Raw genomic sequence first — 26,888 nt, 5'->3', positions numbered from 1 at the left:
TCCTGTCAGTCAGGCTCTACAAACCAAAGGCATGCGGAGCCATTTTCATAGTTGTCACTTTCAAAAACCATAAGGGGTCCGTTCAGTTTCGGTGACTGTTCAAGGTCCCAAACAGGTCTCAGTCAATAAAGATTTAAAAATAAGTCTTGTATTAATATATTTGTTTACTTTTAACACTTAAATATCAATTTCACATCTATCTTTTGCCACAGTTTGTTTATTTTTTAGTTTTATGCCCTTTTTTTCTTAAAGAAAACCTAGTTTTTTATGGCAAAACTACAAAACATGGAATATTTTCTCTCTGACATTTTTCCAAATGGAACATTGAAACAGGTCAATAATTCACAACATTATTATTTGTTGAACAATGCCAGTGTGTCAGTAACATCAACAATGTGTTAAGAGCCATTGCACAAAAGTGTCAAAAATAAGTCACATTATTTTGAAGTGTCTAGATCAGTGTTTCCTAACCATAGGGCCGGTGTTGTGGTCTGTATGGGCTGCTCGGTTGTAATGCACTTTTCCACCACTTGGGGCAGTAATGACAATAGCAAAACAAACAGGAAAAAGTCATGGAGAAGTTTCTATGGCGCAAAAATTATGACTAAAGTGGGGAAGTTGTATTTTAATTTGCGCTTTAATTTTATTTAACTAACATTAAATTGAGTTCGAATGTGTATTTTATATAGTTAATATATTTATTTGTGTTAATGTAATTATTGAATACGATTAAAAACAAAAGTTTATATTACTAATTGAGAGTTAATATTTGAGTGGGGCCCTCAGTCGTGGAAAAGTTAGGCCCCCAAGGCAAAAAGGTTAAAAAACTCTGCTCTAGACCAACTTCTGATTTATCTGTCAATTACAAGTGATTATTATCCTTTGAGCAATAAGTCAAAGAGTAAAAAACTGCCTGCATGGCAGCTTTGTGTTATTTTATTCAAGTTCATATCTTGTTGCAACATTTTCTCCTTACATTACTTTTACTTTTTTCTTGCAACAGTATTTTAAAATAGGCCACAGGATGTTCAAAAATCCCTGATGTGAATCATCCCAAGTTGATCAGGTTCTCTGTTAGGGCGGGGCTATAAAAGCAATTCTAATTGTTTCCATATCGTTTGTCTTATTGATTGTTTTTTTGTTGCTGTATTGAAGACAAAATATGCAAACTTTGATGTACATTCCTCATCCAAAGACTGGGAAAGTCAATACGTGGAAAAGGTCAGTTGTACGTCACACCTGTTTTACTTGCTAATAAAGAAGTTTGCAACACCAAACCCTACTTTCCAGCAACTTACTCTTGCATGAGGGTCAAAATAAGAAATTATAGTAGAGTCTGTCCTCCTGGCTGTGTAACATGTTTTCGCCCTTAACGATATAATCCAGACGACGACGTTTAAAAACATCAAATGTCACAAAAGAAAACGTGACTGTGCTGATGAGATAAATAAGTACGGTTGGAGTGCACGGCTATATGGCCAACGAGCTAAAAACCCTCATGATCTCCCAATTCTTCACACCTAAACAAGAGGCGCCAACTTTGCTACCAATGACGTGCATGATTATAATAATTGTGGAGACTGTCCTCCTGGCTGTGTAACATGTTTTCCCCCTTAAAGGCCTACTGAAAGCCACTACTAGCGACCACGCAGTCTGATAGTTTATATATCAATGATGAAATCTTAACATTGCAACACATGCCAATACGGCCGGGTTAACTTATAAAGTGCCATTTTAAATTTCCCGCCACACTTCCGGTTGAAAACGTCTAGATATGATGACGTATGCGCGTGACGTAAACGATTGATACGGAAGTATTGGTACCCCATTGAATACAATACAAAAAAGCTCTGTTTTCATTTCATAATTCCACAGTATTCTGGACATCTTTTGCAATTTATTTAATGAACAATGAAGACTGCAAAGAAGAAAGCTGTAGGTGGGATCGGTGTATTAGCGGCTGGCTGCAGCAACACAACCAGGAGGACTTTGACTTGGATAGCAGACGCGCTCGCCGACGCTAGCCGCCGACCGCACGGATGATCGTGGTGAAGTCCTTCGTCCTTCCGTCGATCGCTGGAACGCAGGTGAGCACGGGTGTTGATGAGCAGATGAGGGCTGGCTGGCGTAGGTGGAGCGCTAATGTTTTTATCATAGCTCTGTGAGGTCCCGTTGTTAAGTTAGCTTCAATGGCGTCATTAGCAACAGCATTGTTAAGCTTCGCCAGGCTGGGAATTATTAACCGTGTAGTTACATGTCCATGGTTTAATAGTATTGTTGATCTTCTGTCTATCCTTCCAGTCAGGGGTTTATTTATTTTGTTTCTATCTGCATTTAAGCCCCATGCTATCACGTTAGCTCAGTAGCTAAAGTGCTTCGCCGATGTATTGTCGTGGAGATAAAAGTCACTGTGAATGTCCATTTCGCGTTCTCGACTCTCATTTTCAAGAGGATATAGTATCCGAAGTGGTTTAAAATACAAATTTGTGATCCACTATAGAAAAAGGAGAGAGTGTGGAATCCAATGAGCCAGCTTGTACCTAAGTTACGGTCAGAGCGAATAAAGATGCGTCCTGCACTGCATTCTAGTCCTTCACTCTAACGTTCCTCATCCACAAATCTTTCATCATCGCTCAAATTAATGGGGTAATCGTCGCTTTCTCGGTCCGAATGTCTCTCGCTCCATTGTAAACAAAGCGGAATTGTGAGGAATCCTTTGTCTTGTGACGTCACGCTACTTCCGGTAGGGGCAAGGGTTGTTTTTATCAGATACCAAAAGTTGCGATATTTATCGTCGTTGTTCTATACTAAATCCTTTCAGCAAAAATATGGCAATATCGCGAAATGATCAAGTATGACACATAGAATGGATCTGCTATCCCCGTTTAAATAAAAAAAAATCATTTCAGTAGGCCTTTAATAGTATTGTTGATCTTCTGTCTATCCTTCCAGTAAGGGATTTATTTATTTTGTTTCTATCTGCATTTGAGCACGATGCTATCACATTAGCTCCGTAGCTAAAGAGCTTCGCCGATGTATTGTCGTGGAGATAAAAGTCACTGTGAATGTCCATTTGGCGTTCTCGACTCTCATTTTCAAGATGATATAGTATCCGAGGTGGTTTAAAATACAAATCCGTGATCCACAATAGAAAAAGGAGAGAGTGTGGAATCCAATGAGCCAGATTGTACCTAAGTTACAGTCAGAGCGAAAAAAGATATGTCTTGCACTGCATTCTAGTCCTTCACTCTCACGTTCCTCATCCACGAATCTTTCATCCTCGCTCAAATTAATGGGGTAATCGTCACTTTCTCGGTCCGAATCGCTCTCGCTGCATTGAAAACAATGGGGAAATGTGAGGAGTTCTTCCTCTGGTGACGTCACGCTACTTCCGGTACAGGCAAGGCTTTTTATCAGCGACCAAAAGTTGCAACTTTATCGTCGATGTTCTCTACTAAATCCTTTCAGCAAAAATATGGCAATATCGCAAAATGATCAAGTATGACACATAGAATGGATCTGCTATCCCCGTTTAAATTTTTTTTAAAAATCATTTCAGTAGGCCTTTAACAATATAGTCCAGACGACGACGTTTAAAAACATCAAATGTCACAAAAGAAAACATGACTGTGCTGATGAGATGAATAAAGAAGTGCGGTTGGAGTGCACGGCTATATGGCCAACAAGCTAAAAACCCTCATGATCTCCCAATTCTTCACACCTAAACGAGAGGCGCCATATTTGCTACCAATGACGTGCGTGGCTCTGCCCTGTAAGCATGCAACTGCAGTCCTGACGCTAGTTTTCGTGACGAAACTAACCAAAATAATAGGTCTCAATACGGTTTTAAACATACTCCAGCTCATAAACTTACAAGAAAATGTGCTATTTTTGGGATCAAAGTGTAATTTTTCATTCGTCTTCATTTTGTGAATCATGGTGCAGCGGATGGTATTACGGTAGCAGCTCAACTACTGACGTGGATTGTCGCTGCCCTGCGTCAGGAAGCATTACGGTAATGACGCAATCATGTGGATTCGATCAACGCCGCGCCCACTTTCCAAACGAAATCATGAGTTTATCGCCTTATTTTTGCCTGTGTCGTTACGTCATCAATGTCTTATCGCCCTTTAAATGTACTCATGCAAGAAAATGAAAGTACATATTTATTTAAATGATTATGTAAGCCAGTTTTCACTTTGTTCGCGCAGTTGGACCGGATATAACTCAGCGCTTTTATTGTGAAGCCGGAAGTAACGTGCCTTGACTTTAGCTGTGTGCTCACAAAAGACGTGACGGATGGCAACAAAAAAAAGGGTCTGTGTAGTTCCCGCTTACCGTCTTTTCTGAGAGAAAATTTTAATAATAATTTATTAAATATCCAATTTAATAAACTCTCGGTTACATTTGTGTCACTTTATGCTTTTTTTTAATTATTACACTCTCCACGCAAACCAAGGGCACTTTAAATGATTGTCAAGGAAAGAAAAATAAAAGACGATACAAATAGATTATTCAAAATAATAATAAATAATATACAATTATAAAAAATGGCTAATCTAAATCAGATAGCAGTTTAAGGGCTTTTCTACTTTTAACTACTTTCCAAAATCGTAATTTTAACTAATAAGCCAATGTGAGAATGTAGGTTTTATTTTCATAATTTATGTATAAAAATGTTTAGTTTGCAGCATAATAATATTGACTAGCATTTCTACGTTACCATCATTTATAAATCTGCCCAATTTGATCTCTTCTGTTGTAAAAATGTGGAACATCTCCAACTTTATTTTGGACACAACCGAATGGCGGGTGACTTCCGGTAGATAAGCCCCGCCCACTTGGTTACAGTTGTCTTGACAACGGCTGCGAGTTGATTAGACGCTGAAACGCTCGCTGCCCGTTGGACTAAATGACATTTTCTGGTGAAATTGAGTAAGTTTTAAGGGAGTTTGTAGTCATTGTTGCTTCTTAACGGCATTGTTGTGAGAAGAAGGAGCCGCCATGTCGGAAGCACGTCAAGATAAGTCGGTGAAAAGAGACAAGAGGACCAGCAAGGTGCCTTCGGAGGGAAGCCATGTGGTAAAAGGCAAAGACACCGCTGGCAAGACCAAGGAGTGAGTACTTACTATTCATCTATCTTCTTCCGCTTATCTGAGGGGGGTCGCGGGGGCAGCAGCCTAAGCAGGGAAGCCCAGACTTCCCTCTCCCCAGCCACTTGGTCCAGCTCCTCCCGAGGCGTTCCCAGGCCAGCCGGGAGACATAGTCTTTTATTTTATTATTCATCTCTTAATCTCTTTGTGTCACTTTCACTCCCTCCTCGGCAGCTCTCTAAGCAACGTGTCCTGCATCGACGAGCACCACGATGAAAACACGCGCTTGGCGCTCACGCTGGAGAACACCTACCAGATGGGTGAGTCCTCCGTACCCGGGTCACGTGCCTCCGTACCCGGGTCACGTGACTCCAGGTCACATTCCTTCTTCCAATTTTGACAGAAAAAAAAATGCATATTTTAAACTTGAATATTATCTGATCACAGCAGTTATATTATCATATACTCCATGGCAAAGCTATTGTTGTGAGATTAAAAAAAAAAGTTAAATATCTGCATTGTCAACTTTATTTATGATTTTTTAAAGCAAGTTATACATTAAAAAAAATCTCATCGAAATGCACTTGCAATTTATAAGCCGAGTTGGAATTGTAGCTCTTAACGCAAAACACTTTAGAAACATGTTATAACATGTATGTCATAAAAATAATATAAATAATACATTAATAATGAAATAACACTGAGAGAATATTAGTAGTAATAATAGCAGTAAATAAAATAGAAAATAAAACAATAAAATATAAGAAAATATCAAAACATATATATATATATGTATATATATATATGTGTGTGTGTATGTATATATATATATGTATGTATATGCCTGTATATATATATATGTAATATAAATAATACATTAATAATAAAAATAACAATAATAGTAGTAAGAGCAGTAAATAAAATAGAAAATAAAAATATAAAAATATAAGAAAATATCTAAACATATATATCTATATATGTATATATACATACATAAATATATATATGTATATACATATATGTATTATAAATAATACATTAATAATGAAATAACACTGAGAGAATAATAGTAGTAATAATAGCAGTAAATAAAATAAAACAATAAAAATATAAGAAAATATCAAAACATATACATGTATGTATATATATATATTATATATATGTATGTATATACAGTATATATATATATCTGTATATACATATATGTATATATATATATACATATATATATGTATGTGTATATATATATGTATATGTATATAAAATGTGTATATATATGTATGTATATATATGTATATATATATATATATGTATAGGTGTATGTATATATATATATATGCATATATATGTGTATTTATGTATATATATATGTGTGTATTTATGTATGTGTATATATATGTGTATATATGTGTATATATATATATATATATATATATGTGTATATATATATATATGTGTATATATATATGTATATATATATATGTATATGTATATATATATATATATGTATATATATATATATATATAGGTGTATATATATATGCATATATATATATGTGTATTTATGTATATATATATATGTGTATTTATGTATGTGTATATATGTATATATATGTGTGTATATATATATATATATATATATATATATATATATATATATATATATATATATATATATATATATATATATATATATATATATATATATGTGTATTTATGTATATATATATGTGTATTTATGTATGTGTATATATGTATATATATATGTATAGGTGTGTGTATATATGTATATATATGCATATATATATATGTGTATTTATGTATATATATATGTGTATTTATATATGTATATATATGTGTATATATATATATATATATGTACACACACACATACATATATTTACATATATATTATTTATGTATAATATATATATATTTTGTATAATATAAATATTATATAAAAAATAAATAATAATAATCTTCATGATAAAGAACAAATACAACAATTTAAATTTAAATAAAAAAATATACACATTTAAATTAAAAAAACAATTCAATTTAACTTGGGATGTCCCGCAGGCCAGATGGTGGACACTGTCAGGTTGGATGTTGCCATCGTTTGGTGATGGTGACCTAAAGTAACAATGAAAGGATGGATGTGTGATGGAGGCAGCAGACTAATTCTGTCCTTTCTTGGCCCTCAGGACCTCGCAAACGCTTCCCAGCCCACGCTGCCTTGGAAATCCTGAAGGACGTGCTGAGGAGTTACCTGCAGGAGGAGAAGTACGAGGTGGACTGGTCTCGACAGATGACCAAAACCATATGTGAGGTAAACCCCACCAGAGACCGAGGGGTCCTCCCCCTTCCACGCCTCGGTGCTGACGGCCTCGGGTGTCCGCCCTCAGGTGATCCGGGCCCGCGTGAAGGAGCTGATGATCCGCAGGTACAAGCTGGTGGTGCTGGTCCACATCGGTCAGCTGGCCGGACAGAGCATGCAGATCAGCAGCCGCTGTCTGTGGGATGCCGCCTTCGACACCTTCGCCACCTGGTCCTTCAAGAACAGCTCCCTGTACGGCGTGGCCTCGGTCTACGCCGTCTACTACGAGTGACAAAACACCTGCCATTGTTGTTAGCCTGGTCCTTGGTCTTGGTCTGCCAGTACACCTGGTCTGGTGTCGCCACCTTGTTGGGACAGTCCTTCTCTGCCAAGACAGCACTCAACCACCAGGCCACAATAAAGTTAGTACAGCGTCTACTTTGACTAGTAACCAGTAATCTCATTACTTTTAGCTCCATTACACTTGATGTAACCTGTAATGGACCATCCAAACAATAGCCCGTTTGTTGACAAGAAGCTATGACAGCCATGGAAGCACATTTAATATCTTTATTCAGCAGAGGTAACACAATCCGGTGAGAAGAATATTGAACAACAAATCCATGAAGGGACAAACTTGCCATCCAAACAACAGCCCGTTTGTTGACAAGAAGATATGAAGCACATGCGATGTCTTTATTCAGCAGAGGTAAACACAAGATTCGAAAGAGCAGACACACTGCCGCTGCTAACTGCTAAAGCTAACAAACGCAGCACGCGGCGAAACCCTTGATGACGTCACACGTCACTAGGCAACAGGCCCCGCCTTTTAAAAGCACACAGTCCGCACTGTGCTCTGTATGAATTGTCTTTCAACTGCAAATGCTAGATATTTAACATTTAACTACTTTACTTAGTAATTAGTTACATTTACTTCAGAGTAATTTTTTGCGTAACTCAATTACTTTTTTGATAAAGGAACGAGTAACTATAATTACTTTTTCAGGCATAAACATGGTCAGTCATTTGCAGGCATGAGTGTAGTTAAAATGGAGTTCAAATGTAATTAAAATGGAGTTCAAATCTAGTTAAAATGTAATTAAAATGGAGATAAAATGTAATTAAAATGGAGTTAACATTTAATTAAAATGGAGTTAAAATCTAGTTAAAATGGAGTTAAAATGTAATTAAAATGGAGTTAAAATCTAGTTAAAATGGAGTTAAAATGTAATTAAAATGGAGTTAAAATCTAGTTAAAATGGAGTTAGAATGTGATTAAAATAGAGTTAAAATGTAATTAAAATGGAGTTCAAATCTAGTTCAAATGGAGTTAAAATGCAATTACAATGGAGTTAAAATCTAGTTCAAATGGAGTTAAAATGTAATTAAAATTGAGTTAAAATCTAGTTCAAATGGAGTTAAAATGTAATTAAAATGGAGTCAAAATTTAGTTCAAATGGAGTTAAAATGTAATTAAAATGGAGTTAATATCTAGTTAAAATGGAGTTAAAATGTAATTAAAATTGAGTTAAAATCTAGTTAAAATGTATTTAAAATGGAGTTAAAATCTAGTTAAAATGTATTTAAAATGGAGTTAAAATGAAGTTAAAATGTAATTAAAATTTTGTTAAAATGGAGTTAAAATGGAGTTCAAATGTAATTAAAATGCAGTTAAAATCTAGTTCAAATGGAGTTAAAATGTAATTAAAATGGAGTTAATATCTAGTTAAAATGGAGTTAAAATGTAATTAAAATTGAGTTAAATTGTAATTAAAATTGAGTTAAAATCTAGTTAAAATGTAATTAAAATGGAGTTAAAATCTAGTTCAAATGTAACTAAAATTGAGTTAAAATCTAGTTAAAATGGAGTTAAAATGTAATTCAAATGTAATTCAAATTGAGTTAAAATCTAGTTAAAATGTTATTAAAATGGAGTTAAAATCTAGTTAAAATGTAACTAAAATGGAGTTAAAATCTAGTTAAAATGTAATTAAAATGGAGTTAGAATCTAGTTAAAATGTAACTAAAATGGAGTTAAAATCTAATTCAATGGAGTTCAAATGTGCTGACTGGTGTAAAAATGCTGCTAAACCCAGAAAGTGCAAACTGATAAAAAGCTTTTTATCACATTTTAAAATCAGGACTAAGGTTTAAATGGACTGAGACTAATCCATGCCTTTGTCTCCGGCAGGTTAGACCAGGGCTTCTTAACATTTTTGTCCTCGGGGGCCCAACTTTTCCACAATACAGGGGCCCACTCAAATATTAACACTAAATGAGTAATCTTACTCTTAGACTTTGAAGTGTTGATCACAGAGATGATGATCAAGGCTTAGGTCAGGCTGATTGCAACAAATATTTGTTTTTATATCATGTTTTTTTTACAAAGTGCTCAAATAAACTAACTAAATAATAATACTAAATGTTTAGTATTATTATTTAGAACTGAAATGACAGCTTCACCACTTCAGTCATATTTTTGCAGCTAAGAAACCAGACTTCTTCTGTGTGTGTGATATTGTCACTACTGCCACACGTGGTGGAAAAGTGCATTACACCTGAGAAACATAGTTTTGGGGGCCCCTCTAGAGGGCCCTCGCTGACCAACAACGTGTGAAGAAACACTGGGTTAGACTACTGTCCTGGTCTTCTCACTGGACTCTAAAGCAGCTGCAGAACATCCACAATGCTGCTGCTCGAGTCCTGACTAGAACCAGGAAATATGACCATATTAGTCCAGTGCTTAGGTCACTGCACTGACTTCCTGTTGCTCAGAGAATAGACTTTAAAACATCTCTCTCTGTGTACAAGAACCATATGAACCATCTCTAGCTCTAAGGAACCTCTAGAACCATATTAACCATCTCTAGCTCTAAGGAACCTCAGGAAGTGGTCTCCTGCTGACATGTTAGAACCATATGAACCATCTCAACCTCAGGAAGTGGTCTCCTGCTGACATGTTAGAACCATAAGAACCATCTCCACCTCAGGAAGTGGTCTCCTGCTGACATGTTAGAACCATATGAACCATCTCAACCTCAGGAAATGGTCTCCTGCTAACATGTTAGAACCTTAAAAACCATCTCAACCTCAGGAAGTGGTCTCCTGCTGACATGTTAGAACCTTAAGAACCATCTCAACCTCAGGAAGTGGTCTCCTGCTGACATGTTAGAACCATATGAACCATCTCAACCTCAGGAAATGGTCTCCTGCTGACATGTTAGAACCATATGAACCATCTCAACCTCAGGAAGTGGTCTCCTGCTGACATGTTAGAACCATATGAACCATCTCAACCTCAGGAAATGGTCTCCTGCTGACATGTTAGAACCATATGAACCATCTCAACCTCAGGAAGTGGTCTCCTGCTGACATGTTAGAACCATATGAACCATCTCAACCTCAGGAAGTGGTCTCCTGCTAACATGTTAGAACCTTAAAAACCATCTCAACCTCAGGAAGTGGTCTCCTGCTGACATGTTAGAACCTTAAGAACCATCTCAACCTCAGGAAGTGGTCTCCTGCTAACATGTTAGAACCTTAAGAACCATCTCAACCTCAGGAAGTGGTCTCCTGCTAACATGTTAGAACCTTAAGAACCATCTCAACCTCAGGAAGTGGTCTCCTGCTGACATGTTAGAACCTTAAGAACCATCTCAACCTCAGGAAATGGTCTCCTGCTGACATGTTAGAACCATATGAACCATCTCAACCTCAGGAAGTGGTCTCCTGCTAACATGTTAGAACCTTAAGAACCATCTCAACCTCAGGAAGTGGTCTCCTGCTAACATGTTAGAACCTTAAGAACCATCTCAACCTCAGGAAGTGGTCTCCTGCTGACATGTTAGAACCTTAAGAACCATCTCAACCTCAGGAAGTGGTCTCCTGCTGACATGTTAGAACCATATGAACCATCTCAACCTCAGGAAGTGGTCTCCTGCTGACATTTTAGAACCATATGAACCATCTCAACCTCAGGAAGTGGTCTCCTGTAACCTCCGAGGACAAAGCTCTGAACTATGGGAGACCGGGCTTTCTGCTCCCAGTCTGTGTAACGCTCTCCCTGACCACCTGAGGGCACCACAGATTGTGGATGCTTTTAAAAAAGGCTTAAAAACCCTTCCTTTTAAAAAAGCCTCTTTTATATATATATATATATATATATATATATATATATATATATATATATATATATATATATATATATATATATATATATATATATATATATGCATGCTAGTTCTAGCTATTAGGCTGTTCTAGTTTTTATACTATTTATTTTACTTGTTGGGGGCAGCTATTTGTGGTTCTAGCGTTGTCGAGGTTGTTTGTTCAATGTAAAGTGCTTTTACAAATAAGATCTATTATTATTATGTTAGAACCATCTCAGGCTCTGAGAACCTCAGGACGTGGTCTCCTGCTGACATGTTAGAACCTTAAGAACCATCTCCACCTCAGGACGTGGTCTCCTGCTGACATGTTAGAACCATATGATTGATGAAGGACTCTCAAACTGTGGTAAGTGTACTACAAGTGGTACGCCAAAGAATCACGCGGTTAAATACTCAGTGTTACTGTTCAAACTGTGTAATGTCACGGTGGCCAACAATAATAAACACTTGTTAAATAAAAAACCCTGCCTTGTTTTTAATGAATGCTTATGCCTACTACGCTACTGTGCGGCACTGGGAGCAGGGTGGGTGACGCGTCTTGCCCAAAGGCACAACAGTGACTACCATCTGAGCCACACTTAGCTAATGTTAGCATTGTATAGGTTTCACACTTCCGGTTTGCTGTGTGAATTTGCATTGCTCTCATGCACTTTTTTTTTTTTTGCATTTGCAGTATTTTTTACGTGTTTTTGGATATATTTGCAGCATTTTCCCATCGTTCGATTGTTATTATTGTAACCTATTTTTCGATTGTTATTATTGTAACCTATTTTTATGGACTTGCCTCTTTGCGATGCTAAGTTCCTGTTATAAGCTGTTATACAGTATACGCTCTTATTTTGAAGGCGCTCAGAGCGGAAGTGGTGACACGTTGTGGCGGATGGATCCCACCGCTGCCACCAAAGTAACCGAGGGCTGATATATGTCGCCTCACTCGCCTGTACTGTATAAAACTACAAAATAACAAACACGGAGGCTCCAGTTTTACACGAAGACCACTTTATTTCCTTTGTTTTCAAACGTGTCACCACTTCCGCTCTTAGCGCCTTCAAAACAAGAGCTCAAAGCATATACAGCTTAAAACAGGAACTTTGCATCACAAAGAGGCAAGTCCATAAAAACAGTTCCCAAATGGTTACCTTTGCGGTTAAAACGACGGCCTTTGTTTCTTTTTATGACGGGAAAATGACGCGCGCTTCACGGGCAACGCGAGTCCGCCGGGGGGGGGGGGGGGTGCGTTGGAGAGAGTCTTCCTCTGCAGTTCGGGTGGGCGGGGCTCTGCATCCGGGTTCCGTCGCTGACCCCTCACGTGACCCCTGCAGGATCGCAAACATGGCGGAGGTAAGAAAGTGAAGTAAATAATCGGGAAAATAAAAAAATAAATATATTTATATTTATGTGAATACAAAAACACGCGACGTTAATGTCGTCGATTCAAACACGTTCAAGCGAGAGTGTGTTGTTTGCGCTCCGAGATAGTTAAATGTATCTTATATTAGCATGTTTAGTAAACTTGGGATGTGGCTAGCATTAGCGTTAGCTCGCGGTTTTCTTTAAAAACATTTATTTTCCCGCTCAAGCTATTTTGTTCACATTTATCGCCGCCGTGTCGTGTAAAGGACTCCGATATATATAAATATATATATATATGCGCTTTTCTTTTCTCCGCCCATGTTGGTGGAAAGTCCAACGTTGAAGCAGAATTAGCTTTCAACTTCCAATCCGCTCTTTTGTCGTTAAGTCAGCTCGGCTTTTCTTCCAAGCAACGCGCTCAATTCCCACTTTTCCACGAAGCCATGGCGACGTTTCCACATAATATATCCCAACAATAGCCAGCGGGAAAGAAATAGGTACAATGTTCACTGCTCAGGGGGGGTAGGCGCGCTTTTTGTGTGCTCGCATTGCCGTGTTTGTTCTTGTTGTTGATGTTTCTCCTGCAAAGATGCTCACTACCTTTTTCTTTGTCTTTACAGTCCTCCCTTGGGAACCCGAGCCCAGGTATGTAACCTTCATTTGTGGCGGTTTTGGGCAAAGTTAATAATAATTATATGTTCTACAACAAACGCGTTTCGTGTTGTTGTAGAAGCTAGCTCATCAAGTGCCGTAGTTAGCTTTTCTTTCTTTCTTTAGTTGATTTGGAACATGAACACACTTTCAGCATGATACATCACAACATTTCATATCATTTCACTTTACACCATGTCTGAAAAGGAGTAGGAAGAAGCAAAGCTTATTTAAAGCTTTATTTTACTCACTCCTACCCACTTCTCTAAAGTGGGCTGGCTCAAGGTGCAGGACAGAGTTAAACAACTTGCACTGAGCCTAGTCTATAAAATCCGCTACACCTCCCTGATACCGAAGTACATGTCAAACTACTTCCTTAAAGGCCTACTGAAATGAATTTTTTTTATTTAAACGGGGATAGCAGATCTATTCTATGTGTCATACTTGATCATTTCGCGATATTGCCATATTTTTGCTGAAAGGATTTAGTATAGGACAACGACGATAAAGATTGCAACTTTTGGTATCTGATAAAAAAAAGGCTTGCACCTACCGGAAGTAGCGTGACGTACTCAGTTGAACATATACGCAAAGTTCCCTATTGTTTACAATGATGGCCGCATGAAGTGAGAGAGATTCGGACCGAGAAAGCGACAATTTCCCCATTAATTTGAGCGAGGATGAAAGATTTGTGGATGAGTAAAGTGCAAGTGAAGGACTAGTGGGGAGTTGAAGCTATTCAGATAGGGAAGATGCTGTGAGAGCCGGGGGTGACCTGATATTCAGCTGGGAATGACTACAACAGTAAATAAACACAAGACATATATATACTCTATTAGCCACAACACAACCAGGCTTATATTTAATATGCCACAAATTAATCCTGCATAAAAACACCTGCGTGTTTGTTATGCTAGCTCCTAGCTCCTCTGCTAGCTCCTAGCTCCATAGAACACGCCAATACAATTCAAACACCTGATCAACACACACAATCACTCAGCCCAAAAGACCGTTTACCTAACCCAAGGTTCATAAAGCTTATATATTTTTAAAAAGTTACGTACGTGACGCGCACATACGGTCAAGTTATCGAATGTTTAGCAGCCAAGGCTGCATACTCACGGTACCTGATATTCAGCTGGGAATGACTACAACAGTAAATAAACACAAGACATATATTTACTCTATTAGCCACAACACAACCAGGCTTATATTTAATATGCCACAAATTAATCCTGCATAATAACACCTGCGTGTTTGTTATGCTAGCTCCTAGCTCCTCTGCTAGCTCCTAGCTCCATAGAACACGCCAATACAATTCAAACACCTGATCAACACACACAATCACTCAGCCCAAAAGACCGTTCACCTAACCCAAGGTTCATAAAGCTTATATATTTTTTAAAAAGTTACGTACGTGACGCGCACGTACGGTACGGTACGTGTTATGCTAGCTCCTAGCTCCTCTGCTAGCTCCTAGCTCCATAGAACACGCCAATACAATTCAAACACCTGATCAACACACACAATCACTCAGCCCAAAAGACCGTTCACCTAACCCAAGGTTCATAAAGCTTATATATTTTTAAAAAAGTTACGTACATACGCAAAAAAAAGCCAAAGCTGCATACTCACAGTAGCACGTCTGCGTCTTTGTCATCCAAATCAAAGTAATCCTGGTAAGAGTCTGTGTTGTCCCAGTTCTCTACAGGCGTCTGTGTATCCAAGTCAAAAGTCCTCCTGGTTAGAGTCTCTGTTATCCGAGTTCTTCCATCTTGACTGCATCTTTCGGGAATGTAAACAAAGAAGCGCCGGCTGTGTACTGTTGTGGCTGACTACGTTCGAAAAATACGTCCATTTCGCACCGACAACTTTCTTCTTTGCTTGCTCGGCTTCCTTCTCCATAATGCAATGAACATGATTGAAACAGATTCACGAACACAGATGTCCAGAATACTGTGGAATTATGAAATGAAAACAGAGCTTTTTCGTATTGGCTTCAATGTGGAAGGCATACCCGTGTTCGCCGGTCTACGTCACGCGCATACGTCATCCTCAGAGGCGTTTCGAACCGGAAGTTTAGCGGCAAATTTAAAATGTCACTTTATAAGTTAACCCGGCCGTATTGGCATGTGTTATAATGTTAAGATTTCATCATTGATATATAAACTATCAGACTGCGTGGTCGGTAGTAGTGGGTTTCAGTAGGCCTTTAACGTAAATGACCGCCATAACCACAACACCAGGGGGAGCTCCACTAACCACGTTAAACCCAGATTCCGAACTAACAAAGGTCTTAACTCATTCTCTTTCTATCAATGTGGAATGCGCTCCCAACAGGTATAAAAGAAAGGGCATCTCTATCCTCCTTCAAAACCGCAATAAAAGTTCACCTCCAGGCAGCTACAACCCTAAACTAACACCCTCCCCGGATTGTTAATAATCAAATGTAAACAATCAAATGCAGATACTTTTTCTCATGCCTTCTAATCTCTCTCTCTCTCTCTCTCTCTCTCTCTCTCTCTCTCTCTCTCTCTCTCTCTCTCTCTCTCTCTCTCTCTCTCTCTCTCTCTCTCTCTGTCCACTACTTGATGTCCATATCCTACCCCCCCCCCCACACCCCTGATTGTAAATAATTCAATGTGATTATCTTGTGTGATGACTGTATTATGATGATAGTATATATGATAGTATATATCTGTATCATGAATCAATTTAAGTGGACCCCGACTTAAACAAGTTGAAAAACGTATTGGGGTGTTACCATTTAGTGGTCAATTGTACGGAATATGTACTTCACTGTGCAACCTACTAATAAAAGTCTCAATCAATCAATCAATACTGAAACCCACTACTACCAACCACGCAGTCTGATAGTTTATATATCAATGATGAAATCTTAACATTGAAACACATGCCAATACGGCCGGGTTAACTGATAAAGTGCAATTTTAAAATTCCCGCCACACTTCCGGTTGAAAAACTCCTTTGGATATGATTTATGCGCGTGACGTCACAAAATCCACGGAAGTGGTTGGACCCCATCGGACCCGATACAGAAACCTCTTGTTTTCTTCGACAAAATTCCACAGTATTCTGGACATCTGTGTTGGTGAATCTTTTGCAATTTGTTTAATGAACAATGGAGGCTGCAAAGAAGAACGTTGTGGGTGGGATCGATCGGTGTATTAGCGGCTAAGTACAATACTTACAGCAACACAACAAGGACTACTTACTACGCCTAGCCGATGCTTGCCGCCAAACCCACGGATGAAGTCCTTCGTCGCGCCGTCGATCGCTGGAACGCAGGTGAGCATGGCTGTTGATGGGAAGATGAGGGCTGGCTGGCGTAGGTGGAGCGCTAATGTTTTTATCATAGCTCTGTGAGGTCCGGTTGCTAAGTTGCTAAATTAGCCTTAGCGTCATTAGCAACAGCATTGTTAAGCCTTACCAGGCTGAGAATTTTTAACCGTGTAGTTACATGTACATGGTTTAATAGTATTGTTGATCTTCTGTCTATCCTTCCAGTGAGGGGTTTATATATTTTGTTTCTATCTTCATTTGAGAACGATGCTATCACGTTAGCTCAGTAGCTAAGTGTGTCACCGATGTATTGTCGTGGAGATAAGTCACTTTAAATGTCCATTTCGCGTGCTCGACTCTCATTTTCAAGAGGATATAGTATCCGAGGTGGTTTAAAATACAAATCCGTGATCCACAATAGAAAAAGGACAGAGTGTGGAATCCAATGAGCCAGCTTGTACCTAAGTTACGGTCAGAGCGAAAAAAGATGCGTCCATCACTGCCTCTTTAGTCCTTCACTATAACGTTCCTCATCTACGAATCTTTCATCCTCGCTCAAATTAATGGGGTAATCGTCGCTTTGTCGCTCCGAATCTCTCGCTCCATTGTAAACAACGGGGAATTGCGAGGAATACTAGCTCCTGTGACGTCACGCTACTTCCGGTACAGGCAAGGCTTTTTTTATCAGCGAGCAAAAGTTGCGAACTTTATCGTCGATTTTCTCTACTAAATCCTTTCAGCAAAAATATGGCAATATCGCGAAATGATCAAGTATGACACATAGAATGGATCTGCTATTCCCGTTTAAATAAAAAACATTCATTTCAGTAGGCCTTTAATCCTACCCCTTTCCCACTTCAGAGCATTTACAAATATATACAAACCCCGTTTCCATATGAGTTGGGAAATTGTGTTAGATGTAAATATAAACGGAATACAAAGATTTGCAAATCCTTTTCAACCCATATTCAATTGAATGCACTACAAAGACAACATATTTGATGTTCAAACTCATAAACTTTATTTTTTTTTTGCAAATAATAATGAACTTAGAATTTCATGGCTGCAACACGTGCCAAAGTAGTTGGGAAAGGGCATGTTCACCACTGCGTTACATGGCCTTTCCTTTTAACAACACTCAGTAAAGGTTTGGGAACTGAGGAGACACATTTTTGAAGCTTCTCAGGTGGAATTCTTTCCCATTCTTGCTTGATGTACAGCTTAAGTCGTTCAACAGTCCGGGGGTCTCCCTTGTGCTATTTTAGGCTTCATAATGCGCCACACATTTTCAATGGGAGACAGGTCTGGACTACAGGCAGGCCAGTCTAGTACCCGCACTCTTTTACTATGAAGCCACGTTGATGTAACACGTGGCTTGGCATTGTCTTGCTGAAATAAGCAGGGGCGTCCATGGTAACGTTGCTTGGATGGCAACATATGTTGCTCCAAAAGCTGTATGTACCTTTCAGCATGAATGGTGCCTTCACAGATGTGTAAGTTACCCATGTCTTGGCCACTAATACACCCCCATACCATCACACATGCTGGCTTTTACACTTTGCGCTTATAACAATCTGGATGGTTCTTTTCCTCTTTGGTCCGGAGGACACGACGTCCACAGTTTCCAAAAACAATTTGAAATGTGGACTCGTCAGACCACAGAACACTTTTCGACTTTGTATCAGTCCATCTTAGATGAGCTCAGGCCCAGCGAAGCCGACGGCGTTTCTGGGTGTTGTTGATAAACGGTTTTCGCCTTGCATAGGAGAGTTTTAACTTGCACTTACAGATGTAGCGACCAACTGTAGTTACTGACATTGGGTTTCTGAAGTGTTCCTGAGCCCATGTGGTGATATCCTTTACACCAGACCTGGGCATTCTGCGGCCCGCGGGCCGCATCCGGCCCTTTGTACGTCCCTGTCCGGCCCGCGTGAGGCCAATCATAAATTACAAAATACATTTTAAAAAGTATCTATTTAGAGTGTGCAATACAACGGTGCTGCTTTTGTTTTGAAAAGCGTTATTTGTATTACTTCCGTGTGGACGTATGCTCGTGCGCGCAGCGGCAATCACAAATTACAAAATACATTTAAAAAAACTTCTATGTCGTGCGTGCAATACAACTGTGCTGCTTTTATTTTGAAAAGTGTTATTTTTGGGCGTATATCCTGTGAGTGAAGGCGCAAAGCGAAAAGTGATGCCCGGTTATCCCCGAGACGCTAAAAAAAGAAAAGTTGATGACGAATGGCGTGTTTTCAACAAGACATGGACTGCCAAGTAAAGGTAAAGCCGTGTGCTTAATTTGTGGTACACATGTTGCTGTGTTTAAAGAATATAGTGTAACGACCTGCTGAAGTTGATGTTGTCGTCTTGAGTTGCGTAAATGAGGAGTGAGGATAGACGTGCGTGTGGAAGGAACGAGATAAGTTGAGCTGTGTTAGTATAGCTTGCTCAATAAAAGTTTAAAAAGAGCGTCAGACTTGGTGTGCGCTTCTTCTGGACGCTACAATTGGTGTCAGAAGTAAAACTTTGCGCATACTGCGCTGTTTGTGTGCTCAGCCGGCTACGTCATCGGGAGGTACGTGCCAAGTGAGGAGAGAGAGAGAGAGAGAGATTTTTAGAGAGAGAGAGAGAGAGAGAGAGTCTACAGGTGCATCGCACGCTGCTTGCCATGGGGGAATTCCGCCCTCAATGAAGACTCCCAGGTTTGATGGCAAGGTGAACTGGGAGGCATTTCATCCCACTTCTGACATCAATTGTAGCGTCCAGAAGAAGTGCACACCAAGTCTGATGCTCTTTTTAAACTTTTATTGAGCAACCTATACTAACACAGCTCAACTTATCTCGTTCTTTCCACACGCACATCTATCCTCACTCCTCATTTCCGCAACAGCAACGCTTCCTCCTTCTTCGCCAATCACCTTACAGGCGTGCTACGTTCACAACAAAGAGGATGCAGGATAAAGTGACAGAAACTTAAATTTTTGCATTGTATTATACATCAGGAAGTGTTGTGTAAGAAAGTGTTAAAAATAAAACCATCAAAAGCCATCTGTTTTTGTATAAAGATAAGTTAGGTTAAATGAAAATATTATTATTTTTATTATCTATCTTACGGTATATCAAAAAATAATTTAAGCAAAATTTAATTGAAATATTGTCGGTGTGGCCCTCCAGCAGTGCTCGGGTTACTCATGCGGCCCCCGGTAAAAATTAATTGCCCACCCCTGCTTTACACACTGATGCCGCTTGTTGATGCAGTACAGCCTGGGGGATAGAAGGTCACGAGCTTAGCTGCTTACGTGCAGTGATTTCTCCAGATTCTCTGAACCCTTTGATGATATTACGGAGCGTAGATGGTGAAATCCTTAAATTCTTTGCAATAGCTGGTTGAGAAAGGTTTTTCTTAAACTGTTCAACAATTTGCTCAGGCATTTGTTGACAAAGTGGTGACCCTCGCCTCATCCTTGTTTGTGAATGACTGAGCATTTCATGGAATCTACTTTTATACCCAATCATGGCACCCACCTGTTCCCAATTTGCCTGTTCACCTGTGGGATGTTCCAAATAAGTGTTTGATGAGCATTCCCCAACTTTATCAGTATTTATTGCCACCTTTCCCAACTTCTTTGTCACGTGTTGCTGGCATCAAATTCTAAAGTTAATGATTATTTGCACACAAAAAAATGTTTATCAGTTGGAACATCAAATATGTTGTCTTTGTAGCATATTCAACTGAATATGGGTTGAAAATGATTTACAAATCATTGTATTCCGTTTATATTTACATCTAACACAATTTCCCAACTCATATGGAAACGGGGTTTGTATATTCATTTACTGACTTTTTTATAGTAAAATTACATCCGTGAATGAGTAATACAACAGTTTTGTAATATATAATTAAGTCAGTCTTTATTAACATACTGAGATGAAGAACCGGATTTTCAATAAGGTTGAAAGTATTTCTCATAATTCTTTTTTGTACTTTGTAAGCACTATTCATTTGAACAACCTCTTAAACTGGATCATATCAGTACAATGTTTAACTTCTTTACTTCATCCATTCCATCATTTAATTCCACACAAGTAAGACACATGCTGAATAACACATGTCTGCATATGTTATATTATTCTTTTATTGTTCCATATTCAACATATTGTGTTGAAGTTTGGGGAAATGTTTATAAAACAAACATAGAGCCAATAATTAAACTTCAAAAAAGGGTCATTAGAATAATACACAAAGCGTGCTACTATGAACATACCAATCCATTATTTATAAGTTCTAATGTGTTCAAATGTTCAGATATTGTGTTTTTAAAAACAATGGAAATGATGTTTGGAGTAAAGAACAACAGCCTTCCAGCTTGTATTCTTAGGTTATTTCAATTAAGAGGAGAAAAGTATAATTTACGGGGATATTGATTTTTGAAATAGGTACAGTAAGAAGGAATATAAAATACAAATGTATTTCAGTTTTAGGAGATAAATGGTGGAACAAGCTCAGTGATGAGTTGAAGACCTGTAGTTCTTTGTTAAGGTTCAAGAAAACCTTGAAAGGTGAAAGAATTGAAAATTATAAAATATAGCAACGATTACTTTCATCCCATTGATTTTTTTAACGATGTTCCAGGCAATGTAATTTTCAGTGAATGTATAGGATAGGCAAATATAAGCTTTGGCTTTAGCCTATTCCTTTTTCGGTCATTCTTTTTCTTTTCTTTTTGTGTGTAAATGTGTATGATTGTTAAATATGTATCATCTGTACTGTTCAACTGCTCACACAAAATGGTTGATGGTTGATTATATGACCGAAATAAACTTTTTTCATTCATTCACATACAGATATACCAAAGTGTTGTGCGTGCATACAAATGTTTTAAATGAGATGTTCCTCTAAGGTTATATTTCTCCTCTTTGGTAGAGAATAATTGTTGTACATTCTTTGGTAGCAGGTTATTGTTTGCTTTGTACATCATTTTAGCTGTTTGCAATTTTACCAAATCATCCAACTTTAATATTTTTGACTCAATAAATAAAGGGTTTGTATGTTCTCTATATCCAACATTATGTATCAGTCTAATTGATCTTTTCTGTAACACGGTTAACGAATGTAGCGCACATTTGTAGTTATTTCCCCATATTTCTACACAATAAGTCAGATATGTAACACTCGCGAGCGGTAGAGAATATAAAGTGATTTTTGGCCCAGGATGTATTTAGTTTTATTCATTATTGAAATTTTTTTGCCACCTTATGTTGTATATTTCATATATGAGATTTCCAGTTCATTTTTATCATCTATTAATACTCCCAAAAATCTGGTTTCTTTTACCCTTTCAATGTCTACTCCGTCTATTTGTACGTTTACGGCTAATACCGATGTGTTACTAGTGTGCCGTGAGATACAGTCTGGTGTGCCGTGGGAGAATATGTCATTTTACCTATTTGGGTTCAAAATATTTTTTGCAAACCAGTAATAATAATCTGCAAATGTCTGTGCTGTCTACACCAGTGTTTTTCAACCTTTTTTGAGCCAAGGCACATTTTTTGCGTAGAAAAAATGCGGAGGCACACCACCAGCAGAAATCATTAAAAAACGAAACTCAGTTACAGTAAAAAGTGGTTGTCACAATTGTTGGATATGACTTTAAAGCATAACCAAGCATGCATCACTATAGCTCTTGTCTCAAAGTAGGTGTACTGTCACCACCTGTCACATCACACCCTGACTTATTTGGACTTTTTTGCTGTTTTCCTGTGTGTAGTGTTTTACTTCTTGTCTTGCGCTCCTATTTTGGTGGCTTTTTCTCTTTTTTTGGTATTTTCCTGTAGCAGTTTCATGTCTTCCTTTGAGCAATATTTCCCGCATCTACTTTGTTTTAGCAATCAAGAATATTTCAGTTGTTTTTATCCTTCTTTGTGGGGACATTGTTGATTGTCATGCCATGTTTGGATGTACATTGTCTTTTTGCTCCACAGTAAGTCTTTGCTGTCATCCAGCATTCTGTTTTTGTTTACTTTGTAGCCAGTTCAGTTTTAGTTTCGTTCTGCATAGCCTTTCATAAGCTTCAATGCATTTTCTTAGGGGCACTCACCTTTTGTTTATTTTTGGTTTAATCATTAGACACCTTTTTTTTTTTTTTTTTTTTTTTTTTATAATGTCCTGCCCAGCTTCTCGGGCAAATCATATAGCAGATGTAGATGCCCATATCGGCTGTTCAGATTTACTTTACAAAAGAGAAGTGTAGGATACTTCTCTTGTTGCCTTACTTGTATTTTGACTTTATTAAATGTATTTATATTATCATTTGGTGCAGCCGGGCCGGAGCAGGAGGGGATAGAAAGAGAGAAAAAGGAAGACATAGGGGGGAATTGTGGGGACAAGAGGGGGATTAGACAGAGAGACAACAACAACAACAGAGCAACATCAGCAAATACGACATGTACAAATATGATGGTAAAAGTAATAGCAAATAAGCAGTTAGCGAAAATTAAAAAAAAAAAAAAAAAAAAAATACAGAAATGACAATGAGCATTATTACACTAAAAATGGAGCAATATGAATACCAATAGAAATAGTGCTATTGATAATAAACAATACCAGTACTTTACCTTTATTATCAACAATACAATTGTTCAAATGCAACAATACATATACGTAATGATAACTTGAGATACGAAAGAATGCAGAAAAATGGAGGGGAAGAAAGAGAAGCAACCTTAACCTTGTAGATTGTTATAGTAACAATAGGTTAAGCTTTGTCAGTGTGCCATGTGTTATACCCAGTTTACCCTAGGGCAACAACGTTAATATATGTTTGATGAAACGTGATTATGTGCATGAGTGTATGTGTGCATATGTACTTGTATATGTACAGTATGTGTATGTGTGCTTGTACAGTGAATGTATATGTACAGTATGTGTATATGTGTGTACAGCGAATGTATATGTACAGTATGTGTATACAGTAGATTATCTTGTGTGTACCTTTTTACCGGCACACTGCCTCCCGCTGTTTCCCACATCTACAAAGCAATTAGCTACCGACTGCCACCTACTGATATGGAAGAGTATTACACGGTTACTCTGCCGAGCTCTAGACAGCACCGACACTCAACAACAACACATCATTTGCAGACTAGAATTACTGGTCTGCAAAAAATATTTTTAACCCAAATAGGTGAAATTAGATGATAGGGAGGTTTTTACAGCATATTACTGTAAGTTGAAAAAAAAAACGACCAATGTTTGTTTTTTTTACAATTAAATTAAGTCAACTGAGCTGTCAGTTTTTTAAATTTTTACTGTAAAATCCACGGTTGATGATTTTATGGTACCACATTTTATTATGGTAAAAAACTGGCAGCTGAGTTGCCAAAATAAAATTAAAAAGCGGTTCTGTATTTTTATTTACAGTGATATGTTGTAAAAATAATAATAATATAAAAAACACAATTTTTTTCTACCGCTTATTCCCTTCGGGGTCGCGGGGGGCGCTGGAGCCTATCTCAGCTACAATCGGGCGGAAGGCGGGGTACACCCTGGACAAGTTGCCACCTCATCGCAGGGCCAACACAGATAGACGGACAACATTCACACACTCGGGCCAATTTAGTGTTGCCAATCAACCTATCCCCAGGTGCATGTCTTTGGAGGTGGGAGGAAGCCGTAGTACCCGGAAGGAACCCACGCAGTCACGGGGAGAACATGCAAACTCCACACAGAAAGATCCCGAGGCCGGGATTGAACTCACGACTACTCAGGACCTTCGTATTGTGAGGCAGACGCACTAACACCTCTGCCACCGTGCTGCCATATCTTTTACAGTAAAATTAGTAAAGGTATCAGTTTTTTTTTCTAGCTTGACAGGGAAAAAATAGTGTCCAATATTGCAACAAATATTATATTATCTAACTTTTTTGGTCAAAATCCAATTAATATTTTAATATCTGCTTAACTTATGATTTCGAAGCAAGTTATCCATCAAATTCTACACAATTTGTGAAATCTAAATGTAAAATGTAGTTGTTTTTTTTACAGCATATTACTTTAAATTGAAGAAAAAAAACGACCAATGTTTGTTTTTTTTACAGTAAAATTAAGTCGACTGAGCTGTCAGTTTTTTAAATTTTTTTTACTGTAAAATCAACGGTTTATGATTTTATGGTACCACATTTTATAATGGTAAAAAACTGGCAGCTGAGTTGCCAAAATAAAATTAAACAGTGGCACTGTATTTCTATTTACAGTGATATGTTGGAAAAAATAATAATAATATGAAAAAACACCATATATTTGACAGTAAAATTAATAAAGGTATTAGGTTTTTTTTCTAGTTTGACAGGGAAAAAATAGACTTAGATTTAGACAAACTTTATTGATCCACAAGGGAAATAGTTCCACACAGTTGCTCAGTTACAAAGGATGGAAAGGATAATGCAGGTATAAAGTAGACTATAAATAATGTCCAATATTGCAACAAATATTATATTATCTCACTTTTTTGGTCAAAATGCAAATAAATACTTCAATATCTGCTTAACTTATGATTTTGAAGCAAGTTATCCATCAAATTGTACACTATAAAAATAGATTTCACTGTAAAATTTAGGGAGTTTTAAAATATATAGATTTAAAGATGGTCTGATTGTGATAACTGCTGTTCATTTGTCATTTAGTTTTTTTATTAGGACTGTCAAAATTAACGAGTTAACTCATGTGATTAATCACAAAAATGATCGCATTAATCACGTACACACTAATATTAATAATGCAATTTATTTTGATTGTACAAGCACCGGTCAGTGATCATACGTCAGCACAAAAACAAGTGAGGGAACTCCAACTGGTATCCTTGACTCCAAAATACAATCTGAAAGAACTTTAGGTAAGATTGTTTCCAAGTTTTGCGCAAACAAATGACATCTATTCAATAAAATGTTTAAAAACATTCCTGGATGACATCCTGAAGATTAAATTGCATTTGTGTACAAATATTGGGGTTGTTTCTTCAAAGGGCTGTTTGCAACATTTATACAGGTCCCTAGAGGGCGCTAACTCTCCAGTGCATTTTTAAACAATATATGATGTACAGTGGTGGTCAAAAGTGTACATACACTTGTAAAGAACATCATGTCATGGCTGTCTTGAGTTTCCAAATATTTCTACAACTCTTATTTTGTTGTGATGTAGTGATTGGAGCACATACTTGTTGGTCACAAAAAACATTCATGAAGTTTGCTTATTTTACGAATTTATTATGGGTCTACTGAACATGTGAGCAAATGTGCTGGGTCAAAAGTATACATACAGCAATGTTAATATTTGCTTACATGTCCCTTGGCAAGTTTACCTGCAATAAGGCGCTTTTGGTAGCCATCCACAAGCTTCTGCTTGAATTTTTGACCACAAAATTGCTGCAGTTCAGCTAAATGTGTTGACATGGACTTGTTTCTTCGGCATTGTCCACACCTTTAAGTCAGGTCTTTGGGAAGGCCATTCTAAAACCTTCCTTCTAGCCTGATTTAGCCATTCCTTTACCACTTTTGAGGTGTGTTTGGGGTCATTGTCCTGTTGGAACACCCAACTGTGCCCAAGACCCAACCTCCGGGCTGATGATTTTAGCTTGTCCTGAAGAATTTGGAGCTAATCCTCCTTTTTCATTGTCCCATTTAAAGCAGCAGTTCCATTGGCAGCAAAACAGGCCCAGAGCATAATACTACCACCACCATGCATGACTGTAGACATGGTGTTCCTGGGATTAAAGGCCTCACCAAAAATATATTGCTGGGTATTGTGGCCAAACAGCTCAATTTTTGTTTCATCTGACCACAGAACTTTCCTCCAGAAGGTCTTATCTTTGTCCATGTGATCAGCAGCAAACTTTAGAGGAGCCTTAAGGTGTGGCTTCTGGAGCACGGGCTTCTTTCTTGCATGGTAGCCTCTCAGTCCATGGCGATGCAAAACAGGCTTGACTGTGGACACTGACACCT

The 26,888-nt window shown here is 37.9% G+C and overlaps 2 protein-coding genes across 7 annotated transcripts in view; both read left to right on the top strand.

Moving 5' to 3' along the window:
- The first annotated feature begins 3,577 nt into the window (after nucleotides 1-3,577).
- Nucleotides 3,578-10,749, top strand: dynlt5 (dynein light chain Tctex-type family member 5). Of its 2 annotated transcripts, none has more exons than XM_062046228.1 (4): nucleotides 3,578-5,117; nucleotides 5,328-5,413; nucleotides 7,298-7,417; nucleotides 7,499-10,749. In XM_062046228.1, the coding sequence occupies exons 1-4, from the start codon at nucleotides 5,005-5,007 to the stop codon at nucleotides 7,852-7,854; spliced, it is 675 nt and encodes a 224-aa protein (XP_061902212.1). In that variant the 5' UTR covers nucleotides 3,578-5,004; the 3' UTR covers nucleotides 7,855-10,749. The 2 variants fall into 2 exon arrangements, with proteins under 2 accessions (XP_061902212.1, XP_061902213.1); XM_062046229.1 differs by having other exon boundaries at nucleotides 3,588-5,117; nucleotides 7,298-7,422; nucleotides 7,499-7,838.
- Nucleotides 10,750-12,619: 1,870 nt separating this feature from the next.
- mier1b (mesoderm induction early response 1b, transcriptional regulator) overlaps nucleotides 12,620-26,888 on the top strand; it is a 48,338-nt gene continuing 34,069 nt past the window's right edge. For 3 of the 5 annotated variants that reach the window (XM_062047094.1, XM_062047097.1, XM_062047093.1), the window contains exons 1-2: nucleotides 12,872-12,923; nucleotides 13,556-13,580. In XM_062047094.1, coding sequence (XP_061903078.1) covers nucleotides 12,915-12,923; nucleotides 13,556-13,580 — 34 coding nt within the window. In that variant the 5' untranslated portion in view covers nucleotides 12,872-12,914. Of the gene's footprint in view, nucleotides 12,689-12,871; nucleotides 12,924-13,022; nucleotides 13,433-13,555; nucleotides 13,581-26,888 lie in introns of those variants that run through there. The other 2 variants (XM_062047096.1, XM_062047095.1) reach the window with 2 other exon arrangements.

Source organism: Entelurus aequoreus, linkage group LG05 (genome assembly GCF_033978785.1).
Source record: "Entelurus aequoreus isolate RoL-2023_Sb linkage group LG05, RoL_Eaeq_v1.1, whole genome shotgun sequence".
Classification (NCBI taxonomy): Eukaryota; Metazoa; Chordata; class Actinopteri; order Syngnathiformes; family Syngnathidae; genus Entelurus; species Entelurus aequoreus.
Note: the sequence above shows the minus strand (reverse complement) of the source record. Positions and strands in the feature narration are given on the sequence as shown.

What these genes read in the sequence shown, in the direction of transcription:
- dynlt5 (XM_062046228.1), top strand. Translation starts at nt 5,005, where the DNA reads ATGTCGGAAGCACGTCAAGATAAGTCGGTGAAAAGAGACAAGAGGACC. An exon ending in ACCGCTGGCAAGACCAAGGA is followed by an intron (nt 5,118 to 5,327) that starts GTGAGTACTTAC and finishes CCTCCTCGGCAG; the next exon opens with CTCTCTAAGCAACGTGTCCT. An exon ending in ACAGATGACCAAAACCATAT is followed by an intron (nt 7,418 to 7,498) that starts GTGAGGTAAACC and finishes GTCCGCCCTCAG; the next exon opens with GTGATCCGGGCCCGCGTGAA.